The sequence below is a fragment of the Lipotes vexillifer genome, unplaced genomic scaffold (genome assembly GCF_000442215.2).
Source record: "Lipotes vexillifer unplaced genomic scaffold, Lipotes_vexillifer_v1.1 scaffold238, whole genome shotgun sequence".
In the NCBI taxonomy this organism is placed as follows: Eukaryota; Metazoa; Chordata; class Mammalia; order Artiodactyla; family Lipotidae; genus Lipotes; species Lipotes vexillifer.
In genome coordinates, this window is record NW_006785665.1 from 1,162,699 (window position 1) to 1,182,804 (window position 20,106).

The 20,106-nt window shown below is 54.6% G+C and overlaps 1 protein-coding gene across 3 annotated transcripts in view; it reads right to left on the bottom strand.

The window, feature by feature from the left end:
- Nucleotides 1-8,132: 8,132 nt before the first annotated feature.
- NTRK1 (neurotrophic receptor tyrosine kinase 1) overlaps nt 8,133-20,106 on the bottom strand; it is a 36,885-nt gene continuing 24,911 nt past the window's right edge. For 2 of the 3 annotated variants that reach the window (XM_007457871.1, XM_007457870.1), the window contains exons 7-16: nt 17,732-17,864; nt 15,392-15,718; nt 14,713-14,765; nt 14,332-14,434; nt 13,679-13,825; nt 13,221-13,351; nt 12,849-13,021; nt 10,315-10,555; nt 9,798-9,956; nt 8,133-8,526 (exon numbers count right to left, since the gene is read on the bottom strand). In XM_007457871.1, the coding sequence (XP_007457933.1) occupies nt 8,341-8,526; nt 9,798-9,956; nt 10,315-10,555; nt 12,849-13,021; nt 13,221-13,351; nt 13,679-13,825; nt 14,332-14,434; nt 14,713-14,765; nt 15,392-15,718; nt 17,732-17,864 (1,653 nt within the window). In that variant the 3' untranslated portion in view covers nt 8,133-8,340. Of the gene's footprint in view, nt 8,527-9,797; nt 9,957-10,314; nt 10,556-12,848; nt 13,022-13,220; nt 13,352-13,678; nt 13,826-14,331; nt 14,435-14,712; nt 14,766-14,936; nt 14,955-15,391; nt 15,719-17,731; nt 17,865-20,106 lie in introns of all 3 variants that reach the window. The other variant, XM_007457869.1, reaches the window with a different exon arrangement.

Sequence of the window (20,106 nt, forward strand, 5' to 3'; positions counted from 1 at the left end):
AAGAGTCAATTATTCCTTCATTGATTCATGAATAAAGGCTAGAGACATGAACAAAATAGGCAAAAATCTCTGCCTAAATATGAAAGGTAAAAAAATGAAGCTTTCATTCTAGTAATAGTGCTGGTGAAGAGGTGATAAATGAAATCAGTAAAATCATGACGCATTAGATGATGTGTTATCATAAAAACTAGAGAAAAACATGTAGACAACATTCATGGTCCATTGCAATGAATAATGACTTGTACGAATCTCTCTCCTCACCTTATACCCTGAAGGAATATTCATACCATATTGGAATTCTCCAGAGCAAGTGGTTACTGTTCACTCAACACAAACTCTGTTATAAAATCACTATACACTTTGAAATATTCCTCAGTGAGCCTTTTTCAGCTATCACCTTTAGTCCTAAGTACACAAGAGTTTTCAATGTTTTTCTCTAATAGGATTGTTCCTGTAATTAACTATAGAATAAAACCAAATTATCGATGGGCAATGAAAACAGTGCTCTGACAAAAAAAAAAAAAAAAAAAATAGAGAAAAACAAAACAGGAAGAGTGATAGGGAGAGCTGAGGGTGCTGTTTTTGGAAAGGTGGTCGGGGAAGGCCTCACTGAAAAGGTATCCTCCAGGTGAAGCCCTAAATGAGGTGAAGGAGGGAGCCACACAGATATCTGAGGGAAGGGCATTCCAGGCAGAGGAAGAGCAAGTGCAAAGGCCCTGGGGCCAGAGCATATGCCATGTTCACAGACTAGCTAGGAGACTGGAACGGAGTGAGCAGCCAGGGAGCATGGTGGGAGATGTCAAGGACAGAGGTGTAATGGGGGTCAAATCTGCAGGGCCTTGTAGGCTGTGGTAAGGACGTTGGATTTTGTTCTGCGTGAGACAGGGAGCCACTAGAGGTTATGGGACAGAGGAGGGACATGATTCAACTCAGGTTTTAAAAGAATGACTGTTGTGTTGAGAATAGGCTGTAGAGAGCACAGGTGGAAGCAGGGAGACTGGGGAGGAGGCCACGGCGCTGATCCAGGGAGCAACCTGATGGCTTGGAGGTGCCGAGGAGTGCGTGAGTTCAGAGCACAGTAGCATGTGCCCACAGAGGGAATGGGTGCCTCTTCCCTCCAGGATGGCAAGGGATTGCTGAGGTCTTGAAGGAACTGGAAAGGATGGAGAGGGCTCCCCGATCCAGCTTCAAAAGAGAGGCTGAGTGGGACACGGGGCTGGTCTCACTGTCTCCTGGATACACAACTCACCTCAGGAGGCTGGACGTCAGCACACACGTCTCAGGCCACTCCCTGTCTCAGCCTCAGCTGCACAGAGGTGTGCTCCAGAACACACAGACACAGGGACGGAGCGGGTAGCTCTGCCTCTGCCCCATGCAGCCCACGGGAGCCGAAAGGATCCCTGAGGTCCTCTCAGGAAAGCCCAGAAGAAGAAAGGATAGCACGTTCTTGCTGCTCTCTCTGCCTCTCCAACAAAGCATGTCATAAATGCTTGGCAAGGATGCTGATGACAGTGGTGAGGACGACCCACTGACAGTACGTGTGCCCAGCTGACCCTCTCCCTCACCTTCCTGGGTGTTGATGGGGGGTGCGTGCACTGAAATACAAGCTATGACACACACACACCCTGCCCATTGCCCACCTTCCAACCTGAACTTCCCTCCCTATTTCAGGCTCCCAGGTACCTCCCTGGGTGGTCTCTGCCCTGAATCTGCCCAAAGGTCCCCACGCCCTACTCTCCCCCGCCCAGCCCTGCCTCCAACCTGCCCGCCAGTCTGCCTGGCACTCAAGCTCTGTCCCTCACCCCCTCCACTCTAGCTGTAATCACAGCTCAGCCCAGCCCCACCTCCTGTGAATAATTGGGGCTGATTTAGGGGCTATCAGGGGAGGGGGGGCTAATGGAGTTCATGGGGGGGCCGCCCTGGTGATGAAGGGAAGGTTGAGAGGCAATTAGCAGGGCTGACAGCCTCGGGAATCACCTAATGTGCCCTCCTGCCCGCAATAAGAGCTAGTGAAGGGTTTGGGTGTGGGGGGTGGTCTTCCCCCCCCACATCCAGGGGCGGACTTGGACTTGAGGAGGGATCTTGGCCCTCCCTCAGCAGGAGGTTGGAGGACAGATAGCAGGATGGATTTCCAGAAAAACAAGGGCAAGGGAGAGGGGGCACTTTGGGGAGGAAGGGAGGCTGACAGGATGAGCCAGGAACCCCTGGTGCTCCACAGCCCCCCACTTCCCAACACACACACACACACACACACACACACACACACACACACACACACACACACACGAGTGCCCCAGCTGAATCCTATCCCTCACTGGGGACCGGCTCCTGATTAATACCAACATTAGCCCTGAACACGCTCCCCTCCTGGCCTCCCTGCCATTAATTACCTCCTCTCCCAGCCCGGCGGAGGGGAAGCCAGCTCCTCCGGGGCCAAAGGAACAGTCTGACCCCCTGCCCAAGAAGCCATTCCCGCCCCCCTCCTCCCTGCTTCCGAAGGAAAAGAGAAGAGAAGAATCCGGAGGGAGGGACAGAAGGAAGGGAGGGAGATTGTGCCCTTCTGTCCCCAGCAACACCACATCTCCCTCTCCGAGGCTCTCACCCCTTGGAGCCTCTCTGCCATCTAAGTTCCATCCCCACTCCAGAAGATGGTCAGCCTGGAGCTAAAAAACCTCTGGCTGGAAGAGGGGCCCCCTGGACGAGGTGGGCAGTCAGATCCCTTGGCCCCTTCCCCTGCCTACATCCCTGGTGATTTCATCAGGAGCAAGACTTTGCACAGACGCAGGCTGAGAGCCCAGTTTTCACAAACCAGCACGCAGGAACTGTCACACGCGAACACAAAACCTGACACACTGGGACCAAAATCACCCTGGGGATGGGAAGGGGGCGACACACTCCACTGGGAGGGGCTGCCCACCACCATACACAGAATCACACCAGAAACATTCAGTCAGCTGCTTGGAGAGGGGCAGGTAACGTACCACAGAACATTCACATGTCAATGGAGGAGGCTCTGCCTCAGCTGAATGTGTATGAGCCTCAGAAGGAGGGATCCTTGCCTTCTCTCTCTCTCTCTCTCTCTCTCTCTCTCTCTCTCTCTCTCTCTCACACACACACACACACACACACCCCTTAAAGCAAAGGGCAGTGAACTGAAACCAAGCCCACGTCTACTCCAGCTCCCACCCCACAGTCTGCTCCCTGCCCAGGGCACCAAGCCCTAACTCCCCTCTCAGCCCCTCTGCGTCCATCTCAGCCCTTGTCCCCCACGTTGTGCCTCTGCATGTCTTCCTTTGAGAAACCCCACGCAGCCCAGCTGCCACTCAAGGATAAGGGGTGGGGAGGCTTCATGAGATTTTTTCTGAGCCCCTCCCAACACCCCCGTGAGCCCCATTATAAGACCAAGTGAGCCTGGAGACCCGACAATCGATATCCCTCAAAGATGAAGATGCTAATAACTTTATCCCCTCTTGTCCTCCAACTCTCTCCTACATTAGCTCTGACCACAGGCCCCAGGCATCTGGGACCTGCAGTGGGCAGGCCTGGAGCTGAGTAACCCCTTCAGATCCAGGTGGGAAGCAGGAGGGTAGACAGCAAGAAAGACTTCCTGACACTCAGGAGTGGGAGGCCACAGTGTTAAAGGGTAGAAAGCCTCAGAAGCATGTTTCCCACTCCTGGATGTATACACTGGAGACCTGACTCAGAGTCTGGGAGGATTTGTGACCTTAGAAGCACCCTACAGGGGCACCAAGGTCCAAGTAATCCCTGAGGGCTTCCCAGAGGAGGTGAGCCAGGAGGGGAATTCCCACTGGGAGAAGTCAGACAGTTGAGGGACAGGAGTTGATGGGGCAGTGAATGGGGGCCGCTCTGGCCCTGCCATCCCTGCAGACCCGGGGCCCATCCTCCACCAGGTCCGGTTGGGGGATACCCAGAGACCCACAGCCCATGGGGTTTCAGAGGGCGAGAGAAGCCCTCTCCTCCCTCACACACTCCACAGCCAGGCTAGACCTCTCTGAAGCTGGTGCAGCTGGAGGGGGTCGTTGGGATCAGGGGACAAGAGCTTCTCTTCTGTGAGCACTATCCCCCCCAAATATTCTTCCTGCCAGCCTGGCCTATCCCACCCCAAAGACCAGGGCCAGGCCTGGGACTGGGGTGCTCACAGCCTGTCATAGGATAGAGAGAAGGAGGTGGAAAAGGAGGCAGAAGTGTGGGAAAGAGAGGAATGAAAGCAGCAGACATTTATATAGCAGCTACCACAGGCCAGGCCTCATTGGAAAAGCTTTACACATGAGACTTGTTTAAATTTCATGATGACCCTAGGAGATTAGTGCTATTATTATTATTATTATTATTTTTGCGGTACGCGGGCCTCTCACTGTTGTGGCCTCTCCCATTGCAGAGCACAGGCTCCGGACGCGCAGGCTCAGCGGCCATGGCTCAGGGGCCCAGCCGCTCCGCGGCATGTGGGATCTTCCCGGACCCGGGCACGAACCCGTGTCCCCTGCATCGGCAGGCGGACTCTCAACCACTGCGCCACCAGGGAAGCCCTAGTGCTATTATTATCTGCATTTTGTAGAGGAGGATACTAAGGCACAGAAAGGCTGTGTAACTGGCTAAGCATCACAGAGCTGGTAGGTACAGAACCAGGCACTCTGGCTGCGGAGTCTAGAAGCTTGATGTCCAGGGAACCAAGCCCTGGAAAAAGAGGAAGGGACCCAGCTGAGTAGGAGGGGGTGTTAGCCTCTTGGTCCAAGGGCTCAGAGTAAAACACGCTGCCCCAGGGCTCTGGGCCGAAGCTGGGGCTCTCTGCTTTATTCTTCATGCCCTATGCATGCACCTCTTGCTTCTCTGCACTGCTCAGGGCTGCCTCCTCTCTCCTTGTCTTTGCCCCTAAGTGGGCTCTTCTGGCAGCTCTGGCCCTGTCTTGTCTCCATCTCCTGGCTCCAGGTCTCTCTCCTCCCCACAGCCCCAGAGCTGCTCAAACGTTCCATCTTAGCACTGGAGTCTGTCAGAGCTGGCGCGGGGCGGGGCACAGGGCGGGGCTGGACAGAGAGGGAATCTGGGAGGGGACTGATGCTTGGAGCTGTGGAGTCCTCGCTCCCCTCTGGGGGTACGGCTGGACTGCCTGGTGGTTCAGCCTGGCTGTAGACTGAAAGTTGGGCTTTCTGGGTCCTGGCTCCTCCCAGGGCTGTCAGCCCCTCTCTCATTGGACAGCCTGTCTAAGGCCATGTTAGGAATTGGGCAAAACAGGCTTTCTCCAGTTGGTACTTAGAGAGTCCAGGGCCTATGGAGTCTGGAATTTCTCTAGGATCTCTCTTTAGCCTGGTGGTTCAAGGGGACCCAGGACAGGACATTCTCCACCCAGGCTGCCCCAGCACTCTGCCTGCACTGTTCCTGGAAACCTGAACAGATGCTCCGCCCTCCTGTCGGGAATCCAGCCCCCAAGGGAGCAGACAGGAAAGAGGCAGAGGCTGGTTAGGAAGGCTGAGGGGGTCAGCCTTGGAAGGCTTGGACCCCTGGGTTCTGTAGAGAGCCCATTCCCCCTGCTGGCGGCCCCTGGGGAGCCACACTGGCTTCTGCGTCACTGATTCCTTCTCTCCAGAGCCCTGTGGAGATGCTGGCAGAAGCTGCCTTAGACAGGGGGGTTCTGGGTTCTTTCCTCAATGTTGGGTGTTCCTGCAGTATCCACCACCTCATCTGAGCCTGTGTCTCCCAACCAAGACAGCCATCTCTGAGAGGTAGGGGTAGTGGGGAGCTACACCAGGTCTGGGGGACTCAGATGTCTGATCCCCACAGCCTCAGGTGGTTGTCCCTGTCCCAGCTCCCCATGGGGTCCTCAGGGCCCCATTCCATTGATCCCCCTGCAGGCGTTCGTCTCAGCTGGTGCTTAGCCCCTGGTGTGTGTGTGGCAGGGGTGGGCATGGCAGTTAATGGACTTGGCACAGCCAGGAGGTAATTAACAGGAACGGGGCATGTGTCACAGTGGCGTGGGGGGAGCACCATTAAAGACAACGGGATCCAACAGTTATGAGTCGGGGAGGGGGGAGGTGCCGTGTGTGTACATGTTTGCATGTGCACTCCTGGCTGTGTAGGGTAGGCTGGTGTGCCTGTCAATGTGCTCATCTACGTGCCCATCAATGAAGGGAACGGACTACGGGGGCTCTTAGGCCATGAAGCTGGCAAAGTGGGTGCAAGCTCCCTCCTTACCACCCAGGACAAGGCCCCAGGCCCCGATTGCCTGAAGGAATCAAAGTCACTGGCTTAGGCTCCTGTTCCCAGATCGATGAAAGCTATCCAATTCCGTCTCCCACAGTCTCCCAGCATTTTCCTTTCCCTGTCCTAACCTTGTTCCCAGAACCCCTCACCTCACCTGTCCAGCTTTGCCAGCAATACCTCCAGCTGTGGTTTTAAGAGCCTCTGAGACTCTGATGCTCTTGACCTTGGTAGCGCTCCACATGCCCCGGCGGGTCCCTTCTGCCACCTGATCTCCACCCCCTCTGCTTCGGTGATGCTCAATGTGGGCCAAACCCCAGGCCCCCTACGCCTCTACCCACAGAGTCTCCAAGGCTGGAAGTGTGTACCACTTCCTTCCTCGGCCCTGAAGACAGGCTCAAGGGGCCTGAGGAGGTGGGGAGGATGGGAGTGTGGGCGAGACAGAGGCACCCTCCAAGGAGGCCATGCTATTCTGCAGGACACTCTGATTAAGCTGCTTGTCCCACCTGTGTCTCTTTACGTCACTCATCTGTGCCTCTGTCTCTTCATCTGTGTCCATCTGTCTGTGTGTCTCTTTCTCCTTCTCTGTTTGCACCCTCTCGACAGTCTCTCAGCCTGTCTCCGCGTCTTTAGGTCCTGTCCCTCTCTGTGTCTGCACTGTCTCTCTCTGCACTGTCTCTGGGCTCACCTGTTGGATTTGATCCCCCGACCCTGTCTCTCCCAGCACGTTCCAAACTCCTCTCCTCCCAATCACTTCTGCTTAAGCCCTCCCTCCCCGGGGTGGCACAGCAGCAGCCCCACTCAGCCCAGGGCATGAGAGGAGGGCCTTTGAACTTGGCCCTCAAGGACCAGACCCCCCCATCAATCAGCCCGCAGCCCTGGGTCAGACCTCCATTAGCACTAACCAGCTTGGACAAGAGGCAGACACCATTGGGCTAGGCCTAGGGGTGATAAGACCCAGATTGAATCACCGGGTGGGGAGAGCTGGGCACCCAGGGACATGAGACAGCCACGCCATTAGCCCTGAGGAGCCATGGGGAGCGTGGGTTATTGCAGGAGCTGGGCAGGTGATTGGAAGTGATGGGGCTGAGGGTGGGAGGAAATTGCTCCTCCCTGGCTCCAGGGTGAGGAAGATGGGGGCAGGGCCCAGGTCCTGGGGTGGGGGACCTCACCCAGCCTGGGAGCTGACAGAAGCCTCGGGCCAGTGGTGTTCCAGGGGACAGAGGGGAAGGGAGAGCTTACCTCCTCCCTCGGGCAGAATGGAATGGGGAGATGGCTTGGTCCTTAGGAAATAGCCACCTTGCTCAATTCCTGGCCTCCAGGTATGGATCTCAAAGCACTTAGAGCCAAGAAGAGTGACAGAGGGGAAGGAACAAGGGGTCCTGCTTCCCTCAACCATTCCTTTATCCTACTCCTTCCCTGTCCCTGCCACATGTACACACACACACACGTGTGCATGCACGCGCACGTGCGCTCTCATGCACACATGCGCCCACATACGCAAGCTGTCCCTCCATTTTCTTTCTCGACCTTTTATTGTATTGTGTGCTTGCTCTGTTCTGGGCGCACCAATACAAGGAACACTCACCCCACCAATGCTTCCATCCTGTCCACCTCCACATCTAACTTCAATCCCTCCTACTGCAGCCTTCCTGAATGAAATACAGAGATAGGCAATTAGGGTCTGAAGGTCCGGGAAGCTTGACCTGAGGCTGCCTCACCGCCAGGCGGACAAGATGACCATGGGGACTGGGAGGCAAACCACAACTACAAGGTGGAGGTGACAGCTGCATGCCATAGGGGTAGGTGGCTGAGGTTAAGCAGAGAGGGGGAGGATCCCAGAGAATCATCCCCCTACCTGAGTCCCGATAACCCCCTCCCAGAACGACATCATCCCAAGAATTGGCAAGAGACACAGCCAAGGGATAATAAATATAATTGCTATGGCGGAACCCTGCCTAGGGAAGCAGGAACATCCTCCGCTCCCAGACCCCACCTGTCCCCTTCCGCATGCTGAGGGTGAGTTAGATGCTTTGAGATCACCCTGGGGCTGCTGGGAGCCATGGGGGTCGCTGAGGGCAGGCTGCAGTATTCCGGCTACCCAGTCCCAGCCCCTGGGCCAGCCTCCTAGCCCAGGACATCCAGGTAGACAGGAGGCGCCTGGGCAAGGGCTTGCAGCTGGGTGTGCACATCCTTGATGCTGTGGCGTTGTTGGGGCTCCCGCTGCCAGCAGCCTCGCATAATGGCGTAGACCTCCGGTGGGCAGGCACGCGGCCGCTCCAGCTCACGTCCCTGTGTGATGCACTCGATCGCCTGGGGCCACCAGAGGGAGAGAAGATGGCACACTGGGCTGGGGGCAGGAGAGTGAGGCCAGACACAGCACTGCCTCTGCCTCATTGAAGCTCCCAAGGCAGGTCATACGATATGTCTGGGCCTCGTGGCTACTAATAGTCTGAAAGGATGCAGTGAATCCCAAGATTCCTTTCCACTCCGACACTGAGCAGTGGAAGGATTAAAGCTAGAGAGACCCTGGGAAGGTTGGGCTGGGGTAGAATTGTATCCCGAAGGGCTGGAATCAGACCCTAGGAAGGCTTGCCAGGTGGGCTAAGGAAGGGGAGGAGCCAAGGCATTTGCCAAATCCATCAGTTTAGTGTTGAAGGCTGCATGGAAGAAGGGAAGGGTTCTCAATCTCTCAGCTCCAGAGGGCAAAAAGAAAACAGAGCAGGGTTGCAGGTAAAGGCCTTGAAAAGTGGCTGGCTTGCATTTTAGGGTAGAGAGCAACCCCACTTTTTTTCTCTTCTGTAGGTGCCACTCTGTGGGGACCTAGCTGCTCTTAAAAGAAAACTGCAGCAGGAAAGATCAAAGTTAAACTCCAGGAAGGACTGCGAGAGCAGCTAAGGGATCCAAAGAAGGAGAGGCTGTGGCAGGGAGACGCTTGAAGGGCCTGGAGTCTCTTCCCCACTTCTTCCCTCCCTCGCCATTAGAGGGCTTGGGTTATGGGCGGCACTAATTCCATTCCTTCTCTCAGTGCTTGAGAAAATTAAAATCTATAACCCTCTCTCCCACGCCACCAGCCTCCAGGGAGCAGACTGCATTAGGAGGAGAAATGGAAACTGACAGCTGCGAGCCAAGGAGGGGGTTGGGGGAGCTGCTCCGGGAGAGAGAACACCTGTGTCCAGCCAGGAGAGCAAGGGGAGGTGTAGGACCGTCCTTCTTACAGTCTAACCTCCAGCCTTCCTGCTGCAGCGTCAGGCCCTCTCGTGCTGTGTTCCTCTTTCCATGCCTCTCCCTTTCACCCTGATGATGCCTACCAGGTCTATAAAATGCAGCTAGGGATGAAGATCTGTGCTCCATTTATAAGTGCTTTGAGGTTCACCCAGGAGCCAGTTAGAATAGGAGAAGGAAGAATGTGAGAAAAGAACAGGGTCGGGGTGGAGAGAGCAGTGTCGGCAGGATGCTGGATGGGTGCCTGGCCTGGCGACAGTGGGATGAGGGGCAGAAGGGGACACAATTTCCTGAAAAAGCGACCCGAAGTGGCGGGGAAAGGGTGGCCGGCAGGGAATGACCCGTGGAGCGGGGCTGACCTCTGTGTTGGAGAGCTGGTACCAGGGTTGCTTGCCGTAGGTGAAGATCTCCCAGAGCACCACGCCGAAGCTCCACACGTCGCTCTCGGTGGTGAATTTGCGGTAGAGAATGCTCTCAGGTGGCATCCAGCGGATGGGCAGCATGGTGCGGCCTCCCACCTGCCGGCGTGCGGCGCTGCGTCACCTCCTGCGGGCGCCCACCGCGGACAGCCTCTCCTGACGCAGACCCGCCCCCAGTCCCGCCATTAAAAATAAATCGAAGCGGCTCTCCCGCCCAGGGCTAAAAGGGAAAAAGCGATGGTGCCGTTTCCCTCCGTGATAGTGCAGACAGACCCTCCTCCACTGGGGGCCGAGGGGGTAGGAGGCGGGTTAAAAACCAGAGCCAGAGAGTCTCAGACACCACACCGCCTGAGGGAGAGGAGGGCGTGCCCAGCAAGGGCAGGCACTGGAGGGGGGACTCGGCGTTAGCGTGTCTACAGTTTGGATGCTGTGGGAGGGGCCGGGGTGAAAGACTTACGCGGTAATAGTCGGTGCTGTAGATATCCCTGCTCATGCCGAAATCGCCGATCTTGACTACTAGTCCCTGACCCACCAGACAGTTGCGCGTGGCCAGGTCCCGATGCACGAAGTGCAGACCCGCCAGGTACACCATCCCCGCGGCGACCTGGCTAGCCACGGCCAGCAGCTGCCCCACGCCCAGAGGCCCTGGAGCCACGTCCTCCCCGCCAGCCAACAGCTTGGCATCAGGCCCGTGGGACCTTCGAGAAAGAGTGAGGGAGACGGATAGGCTGGGAGGAGAGAGCCCCCAGGAGCCTGAAAGAAGGGAGCCCAGGGAGCTGGGGGTTGGGGGTGTGGGAAGGGACTCAGGGAATGGAGGAAGGAAAGAACAGGGGAGGCAGCTGTCTGGAGGGACCGGGATGGGGGCCGCCTTGGTGTGCCCCACCTCTAGAGCTTCCACTGGTGCCCACACTTTCCACATTAATGCCTTCCTCTCAGGCAGGCCCCTTGAACTCCAAGCCCACTGGAGCTGCCCACTGGCCCCTACATCTCTTGCCCGGGTACACCTCCGACTCAGCCCTTGCGAAGGTGCTCAGCATCTTCCCCCAGGCCTGCCCCTGCCTCAATGAAGGGAACATCCCCCACCCAGGCTGTGAGCCTGAAATCTGGTAGTCCTTGATTCCTGTCTCTCTGACCTTTGCCCTCGGTATCCAGCCTTCCTTCCAAAGGTTTCCAGGATGCCCTCCTCCTCCCCACAGCCATCCCTCTAGACCAGTACCTGATCATTCATCTCCATTCCCCAAATATTCCTTCTTCTGAAGCTGTCTGAGCTGATGGTTTTGTCAGTACTGCCCTTTCCTACTGGCCAACTTTCTCCTCAACAATTTATTTCTTCACTTATTCCGGGTAACATCTCCAATGTGCCAAGCACCAGAGCTACAGTGGAGGGTAGGATGCGGATAAACAGGTTACAGCAGTGCAACGTGGGGAGCACCTGATGGGCACTCAGGGTAGGGATGGAAGAAGTCAGGGAAGGCTTCATGGAAGAAGAGACATCTAAACTGAGACTCAAGCCCTTGGGAAGGGAGGTGAGTAAGCCACTTGAAGGGGTCGGGGACAGGGGTGGGTGAAGGGGCTGGGAAGCAGACCCAGTGTACCAGGCAGAGGTAGAGGCCCAGAGGCGAGGAGAAATAGAAATAGGCCCCTCCTAGGGGAAGTCTTCCAGACCCATGGAGGAGCTTTCATGTTTCCCTCCTTCGGTTTCCCCGTGCTCTCTCCACTATATAAAGCTGCTTTTCCTCCATCCTGGACCCCAGATGGATCCTGGCTTGCATCCGGTCCCTAGCACAGAGCCCACACCGCATCTGGTGAGTAAGGGGAAGGGCTCCTCTTTGGCCTCCTCTTGACTTGGGTTCCTCTGAGCCAATTCACCTCCACATTTAACCTCAGGTCTGCCCTCACCTCCTTCCCTCTCCACATCCTCCATTGGCTCCTCCCCATGCTCAAGATAAGCTCACACTCCGGGGTCTCTCCCAGCTGAATTTTGCAGCCTGGCTACATGAATAACCTGACACTCCCAAAGGGATGTTTGGAGACCAAATCGCTACCATCAGCTGTACAAACGCACTCATCCAGAACCACAGTCCCCCGTTGTCCCTCTTACTGGTAGGGAAACTGAGGTCAGAGAGGAAATCTACTTGGCAAAGTAGGCTCAGCTAATAAGTCACAGTTGATTCCAAACCCTGGCCCTTTCCCTGCCTCACACTGCCCCAACCTCACAGGGGGTCCACCTCATCGGAGTAGGACTCGACGAAGGGAATACGTGACCATCACGGTCAGGGGTTGAGAGCAGGGCTCTGCCTGGGGCCACATCTCCCTGGACCATTTGTTACCTGTGTGCCCTTGAGCCAGTCACTTTACCTCTCTAGGTCTCATCTGAGAAATGGGTACATTTCTTGAAGCTATTAAAATTATCAGTACAAATTAGTTAACATATCAGAGTTGTTCTGTCCAAAGCCAAAGAAACGAATTTTTGGTAACTTTCTTCAAGTATAAATTGCCATATATGCTAGGAGACTATGAAAAATAAATATACATTTATATTATTATACAGACATATATGTATAAGCACAGACAGTCATAATTAGAATGAATTATAAAATATATAGCGTAGTGCCTGGAGCGCGGAAAGTGCCTGATAAATGCCTGTTATTGCTGTTATCGTAGTTACCAAAACTGCCACCTCCTACAGGCCTGGCTTCTGTGTGCCACACGCAAGTGCACACACACTCTGCAAAGCCCACCCATCCTGAAGATTCAGCTCCTGATTTCTGCTAGGGCAACCTCCCTGACATTGCCGCTCTGTCCTCCCCACATCTGTCCTCTGACTCTCCTCACATTCACACATTTGCCTCACATTTGCCTTGCGGACAGGGCCTTCCTGCTTCTTCTTGGTGTCCCACCCCCCGCAGTTCAGCAGACAGACAAGCAGGGATGTGCTTGCAGGGAAGGGACGACGGGCCAGGGGCCAGCGCCAGGTCCGGGCCCTCATACCGGAGGAAGCGGTTGAGGTCACCGTGCCGCATGTACTCAAAGACCATGAGCAGCGGGCGGCCCTCGGTGCAGACGCCAAAGAAGCGCACGATGTGCTGGTGCTGCAGCATGGTGAGCAGCTCGGCCTCCCGCTGGAAGTCCTGCCTGGCGCTCTCAGACACCTCCTTCAGCGCCTGGATGGCAGGGGCAGGGACAGGCCTGGGTGAGGGCCCAGCCTTGACCTCCCCACGTCCAAGGTGACCCATCCACCCACAAGTCGTGAAACATGCCAGACCCCAGCCTCCCACCCACCAGCCTGAGCACCCCATCCTGGAATGATGCTGCTCTGGGAGGGGGGCCCAGGCCAGCAATATCGCATGGCCAAGGTCTTACCTTGACGGCCACTAGCATCTTGTCCTGCTCAGGCAGCAGGTTGTGGCACTCAGCTAGGAAGACCTTCCCAAAGGCACCCTCGCCCAGCTCCCACTTGAGCACGATATCCCGGCGCTTGATGTGATGAACACCTGCGGGGGGCTTGCAGGGTCAGACAAGAGACCCAGTCTTGGGAAGGATGGGACAGGGGCAAGGACAGGACTGTCCAGCAGGGCTGTGCTCTGCACAGAGAGTTCCAGGCAAAGGGGAGGATGGACACTGAAAGTGAGCCTTCACACCTTCACCAAGCCCCATGACATGATGTGGACACGGGTGGCAGCAGGGTGGGAGGGAAGGCTTATTCAGGCCTGGGGTGGGCAAAGGCAGTGACACACAGGGACTTCTACACATGCACACACACACGTGCAAACAACACACACACGCACAGGCTCGCCCGCACCCTTGACCCAGCCCCTCACAGGCATCGCTAAAGTACTGTGGGTTCTCAATGATGTGGCCTTGGAGCCCAGAGCTTTTGCCCTCGCTGGGAGACAGGGAGCTGCCACCCAATGTCATGAAATGCAGCGACATGGCCAGTCCATCCTCTGGAGCCAGCACGGTGGGGCCTGGGAAGGAGACACAGTAACACGGAGGGGTCACAGCCCAGGCACACGCTCTAGCTCCTGTCAGGTTGCAGGGTGCCAGGTGACCCCACCTCATAACTTGCACGGGAGGAACAGAAGAGCTAGGAAGCAAGACAGCAGGCAGGAGGAAGGGAAGGCACTACGGCCATTCTCTGTCTGGCTCCTGTCCAACCCCCAGGCCCCGTGGGCCACCAGAGAACTCCCCCCCCGCCCCCCCGCAGAGCCCAGACCTCCCAGACCCACTTAGTGTTTGACTACAATCCAGCCACCAATTAGCAGATGGTACCTCTGAAACTACCCCGGCTCCAGCACCGACACACTCATATTCACAAGCCCCACAGCCTGTCCTCGTATACCCCAAACACACACTCTGTAGAACTCCACGTGTGCACAGGCCCTCACACAGCGGACAGAGTGGGGAAGAGCCAGCAGGAAATAAAGCCGGATGGACAGACTGACAGACAGCCATTCTGCAGCCCCCAACTCACGGTTGATCCCAAACTTGTTCCTCCGTCCACATTTGTTGAGCACAAGAAAAGTCGTAGAAAGGAAGAGGCAGGCAAAAACAGCCAGGCCCACGGCCATGGAGACCTGAGGGTGTGGGGTGGCCAGATTTGGGGGTTGTCTGCACTCTCAGAGCTCCCCCATAGCAAACTGTTTCTCCATCCTGCATAGATGCCCAGAACCAGGCCCCCAGACCTGCCTCCTCCTCCCCTGGGGCCCCCGAGTCACGGCTGTGAAGGGGGCTGATTAAGCTCAGGCCAGACTCTACTGATCTCTGTGCTCTGACCGGAAATGACATGCAGATGAGCCTCTAGCCCGGCCTCCTGATCTAAAGTCCTGGACAAGCTTCCACTTCCCACGCTCACCCCAAAAGCTGTTTCATCCTTCTCCACTGGGTCTCCGGATGTGCTGTTGGTGTCTGTGGGGACACAGGGCAGGAAGGATAGGCTTTGACACACACAGTGTCTCCTCTACTGACTCCCCACCCCGGCCCCAGCTGACCCCCCCAGGGGTCAGGGTAACTGTACCCCGGCCCCAGCCGCAGCTCCAGGGACCAGACAGAACCTGCCCTCCAGCCTGGGCTACTCACCCACTGGCGAGAAGGAGACTGCAGCAGGAGGGAGGAGAGAAAGCGATCAGATGGGGAAAAGAGGAGTGCGTCCCCTTCCCCCTCTGGGACTCATCCCTTCGTGGGTGGGGCTGGGGTGGGGAGGTGGAGCTGCTGGACCTCAAGGGAGAAGATGCATGTGGCCCTTTTCCAGCTGGGCCAGGGATGCCCTGGTGCGTGGCTCTCTCTTCAGCCAGCCCAAGTGAATGGAAGAGCTCAGGGGTTCAGGACTCCTGGGGTTTGGGGGAGGCAGGGGCAAAGGAGGACAGCGCAGAGCTGGACACCAGAACCCCAGGCTTCTTTCTGTCCAAGACCAGGCACTCCAACTTCTGAGGTCAGGATCACAGCAGGAAGTGGGCCAGGCATCCCTGGACACCTGCATCTGTACCCAGGTGGAACCCAGGGAGAGGGGGCAGGGTTCAGGGTGGCCCTCACACCGGGGATGGGGTCCTCAGGGTTGAACTCGAAAGGGTTGTCCATGAAGGCGGCCATGACGGAGGCGGCGGCCTGGCCCAAGGGGTTGGTAGCCAGCAGCGTGTAGTTGCCATTGTTGACGTGGGTGGGCTGGTTGAGGCGCAGGCAGCCGTGTCGCACGGTCTCATTGGCTGCCAGCTCCAGGAACTCCGTGAAGATGAAGCTGGTCTCGTTGAGCACAGAGCCATTGAAGAGCCAGCGCAGAGAGGGCGTGGGCTGCCCGTCCACCGAGAAGGGGATGCACCAGTGGTGCTGCTCCACGGCCGGCTGCAGATGCACACTGGCGGGGACTGTGGGCCAGAGAGGGGGACAGACAGAGTCCGGGAGCAGCTGCGGGCCTGACCAATCCTAGGTGGGGCTGGGAGTGGATAGCTGGAAACAGGGGGTAGGCCTAAGAGAAACTGGTCAGCAGGCCCTAAGAGATTCATAAGGAGAGACGTTTTGGAGAAAGCTGACAGTAAATCTGAAATAAATCAGGCAGCAGGTACATAAAACTCAAGCTTAAAGAACGTAAGTGGTGGGTTTAAAGAAAATAAGTAACAGTCCTAGAGAAGTAGGGTACCGGCCTATGGAAATTAGACATGGAGTCTTTCGGATGAGGGATCTAGAAAAATTAAGTGTAATCAAGCCTAAGAAGATCGGGAAGGGGGCCTAAACGTCAAACAAACAAACAAATATATATATATATATATATATATATATATATATATATATATATATATACAGTTTAAAAACTTTTTGAAAAAGGATACGGGTTTGAAATAGACCCACCCTGAAAGAAGCAAAAGCCCCTCAATAATAGAAAAAAAAAATATATATATATATATACACATACATACATACATACATACATACACACAATTGATACTGGAATCCCAGCCAGCACTCATGCAATGGAATACTACTCAGCAGTGAACTGAATGAACTAATAGTTACTCCCATTAACGTGGATGAATCTTACAAAAATAATGTTGAGGGACCTCCCTGGTGGTCCAGTGGTAAAGAATCTGCCTTACAATGCAGGCGACGCAGGTTCAATCCCTGCTCAGGGAGCTAAGATTCCACATGCTGCAGGGCAACTAAGCCCGTGCACCACAACTACTGAGCTCGCGTACCTCAACAAGAGAGCCCGCGTGCCACAAACTACAGAGCCCAAGCGCTCTGGAGCCTGCGTGCCACAACTAGAGAGAGAAAACCCACACACGTCAACGAAAGATCCCTCGTGCCTCAACAAAGATCCCGTTAAGATCCCGCAGCTAAGACCCGACGCAGCCAAAAATAAACAAAATAAATAATAAATAAATCTTAAAAAAAAAATAACGTTGAGCAGAAGAAACTAGACACAAAATAATACGAGGTATGATTCCATTTATATAATGTACAAGAACAGACAAAACTCAACCATATTGATAGGGAAGCATACGTGTGTAAAATTATTTTTAAAAGCAAGGAAATGATTATCACAAAAGTCAGCATGGGGTGGAGGAGAAGGATGGGGTTCTGAATGGGGAGAGGAAGACAGTGTCTTCTGAACTGCTGGTAAGAATAATTACTGTTTAAGATGCATGTGTTTTATGTACATATCTATGTATGTTATGTTTCACAAGAAGAAAAATTTATATAGCATAGAAGATTTTAAATAATTTGTGGCAGACCTGGGGAAATTAAGCAGTAAGCCTAGAGAGGATCTTAGATGGGGAATTTCTTCTTTTAAAACTAGGATGTAGGGACTTCCCTGGTGGTCCAGAGCTTAAGAATCCGCCTTCCAATGCAGAGGTCGGGGGTTCGACCCCTGGTGGGGGAACTAAGATCCCCTCGAGCCGAGGGGCAACTAAGCCCAGGCCACAACCAGAGAGAAGCCAGCACGCTGCAATGAAGAGCCTGCCCACCTCAATGAAAGATCCCGCGTGCCGCAACTAAAGCCCAACGCAGCCATTAATTAATTAATTAATTAATTAAAAATTAAAAAATAAAACTAGGATGTAGGGCAAAAGTTCTAAGGAGGAACGGACATGAAGAAATACAGCAGAGCAGTGAGAACGGGCAGGCAGCTGGTGTTGAGGGCTTCAGGTAGCAAGACTTGGGCAGGGGCCAAAAAGAAATCCATCTCCGTCCCTCTGGCCTTGACGAGCCCCCAGGACTTCCCTCAAAGGATCAGGTTTTCATGGGAATCTGGAGACAGCTGGGAGGGAGCAGCTGTGGACACACACATCCCACCCCTTTCCTTCAGCCCCCAACGCTCACATCCTCTTTTCAGGGAAGAAGGGATGGGGGTGGGCGCAGGGAGAGTCATTGGGACTCACAGGAGACGTTGACCTGGACGGAGACTTCAGCCCGGCCCACGTCATTCTCCGCCCAGCACGTCACGTTCTTCCTGTTGAGGTCACTGGTGACATTGGCCAGGGTCAGTCCCAAGGATGGCAGACTCCCAGATTGCTGGGTCAGAGAAGAAAGGGGAAAATCAAGAAAAGCTTCAGTTAGCTTGGGACTGGAGGCAGGGTGGCTGGAGCTGATGTCTTTGGGGAGCCCCTCTGGGCCAGATGGAAAAGGGAGGAAGGCCGGGAGGGAGGGGAAGGAAAAAGGTGTGAGAGAGAATATAGCAGAGAATGGCCCTCCTTTAGAGCTCATTTGCAGATTCCCCTGGATCATTTGTTTAATGATCTGAAAAAATCTAGAACACAACCAATAACCTCAAAATAGGCACAAAGTACCCCAAGCCATAAAACCACCCATCTAAACAGCTAAATAGATGTCACCAACTCCCAAGTACTACATATGCACAGCTAATTGGAAAACCAGCTATGACCTCACCACCTACTTATTCTTGTTTTGCACATAGTTCTAAGAAACTTAGTCTCAGCCTAAGGAAGATCAGAAACAAAGAGATGGTGCTGGTAACCGGGCAGCAGTTAGAAGCAACAGTAGAATCATGGTGACTACCTTTGGCAGATGGAAGAAGAGAGTGAAGTTAGAGAGAAGCTAAGTAAGTGACTTGGTTCTGAATCATCATCAAAAGACTGAATCCGATTCAGATTCTCTTCCTAAGACACCATGGACGTTATATGGCCTTAAGACAATTCTTAATCTTGCTGAACCAAGATTTTCTTATTTTGTAAGCTGAAGAGGTAAACAAAATGATCTTTTGACATTTTAGAAAGCTATTTTCATAAAATGATGAAAATACATGAAGTAATGGACATATCTGATTTATCTGGAAATTTTGTAAATGTGGAATCCCTTGAATAAATACCACGAAAGGTGAAGTTTCTCTGGGCTGCCACTGGAATATGTGAGTTCAAAGATTCCAGAAGAGCTCTGCAGCCTCTTATGCAAGGCCTGGGTTCCAGCCACCCCAAGGGGAAGCCCTGCCCTAAGCTTCTCTCGGCTGTCCCATCTCCTCCAGGTCACCCTGGGGTATGGGGTCCCATGAACTCTTCCCTTTGAGCTGCTCTGCCACCCTTCACACTCCTGAGGGGGACCAGCCTCCCCTCCCCTCCGTTCAACCCAGTTAGGCTATGGCTTTTCTATAGGAAGTCTCCAGAAAACAGAAGTGGTAGCAAACATGTAAAGCTCCCAAAGAGAAAAGCAAAAACCTGCAACTTCCCAAAACAGATAGCTTATCAAAGGTCTCTCCACAGATGGTCATGGCCAGCCTCTTGCTTCTGTCTTGTCCCCTTTTCCATTACTCACTCTCAGTGGCTTTGATCTCTGGGAGAGGAGGAACCACTCAGTGGCTTGTGGCCCCTCCACCATGTCTGGACCCCCTGCTCAGGGGTCCAGTGGTTCCTCCTTCAATATTGTTCCAGGGGCCACCAGCAATTCTGGGGTTGACTCCACTCCCAAAGCGAGGGCCTCCAAACTGGACACCACACCCCTACTTTCACTGACCCAGCTCCTTCCAGGGACTGGACCCTCTGTGTCCACCCGTGAGGGGCCAGCTTTCTGGGTGGGCACAGCCCAACGTCGGCCCCTGCTGACCTTGTCCATGAGGCCTCCTGAGTCAACTACAGCTACTCTCAGCTGCCCGTCGCCAGCCTGAGGACAAAGGGCAAGACCTGGGAAGATGCCCAAAGACCGATCTGGATAAGAGGCCAGAGAGTGCCCAGAGGCAGGCAGGACATCAGAAGGCCATCATGTCTACCTCGTCAGCTGACAGATAAGAAAACCAAAATGCAGGCAGACTGAGGGATTTTTCCAAAAGTCACTCTAAGAATTAATTAGTGAGAGAGCTGGAACCAGACCTGTGCCTCCTTTATTAATATGCTCATCACACACTCAAGAGGATGTTGCTCCCAGAATCTCTAGAAAATGACCGAAAGGCTCCCGAGAACTGGCCTGGGTGCAGGACCACAAATATTGCGCCCTGTCCCTGGTTCTCAGTTTCCTTATCTAGAAAGGAGGTGGATGGGAGAGTTGGTCTGTTGGGTTCCCCTGCTTAGCTCCAGTATGTGAGGGCTCTGTGACCCTCTCTCTCGTGGCCAGCACTGTGATCCCAGAGTGGGGACCTAAATTTTGGCAGATCGGTGGAGCCTGGCGTCCTTGCTAGGCCAGGGCCTGGCCTGAGCGCATGTGCATGCCTGCGGCTGCCCAGCAGCACAAGCCTTAGTCCCAGGAGTCTAAACCATCTCTGTCCATCCCTCACCCTTTATGTGCTTCTTATCTGTTGTCTCTCTTTCCC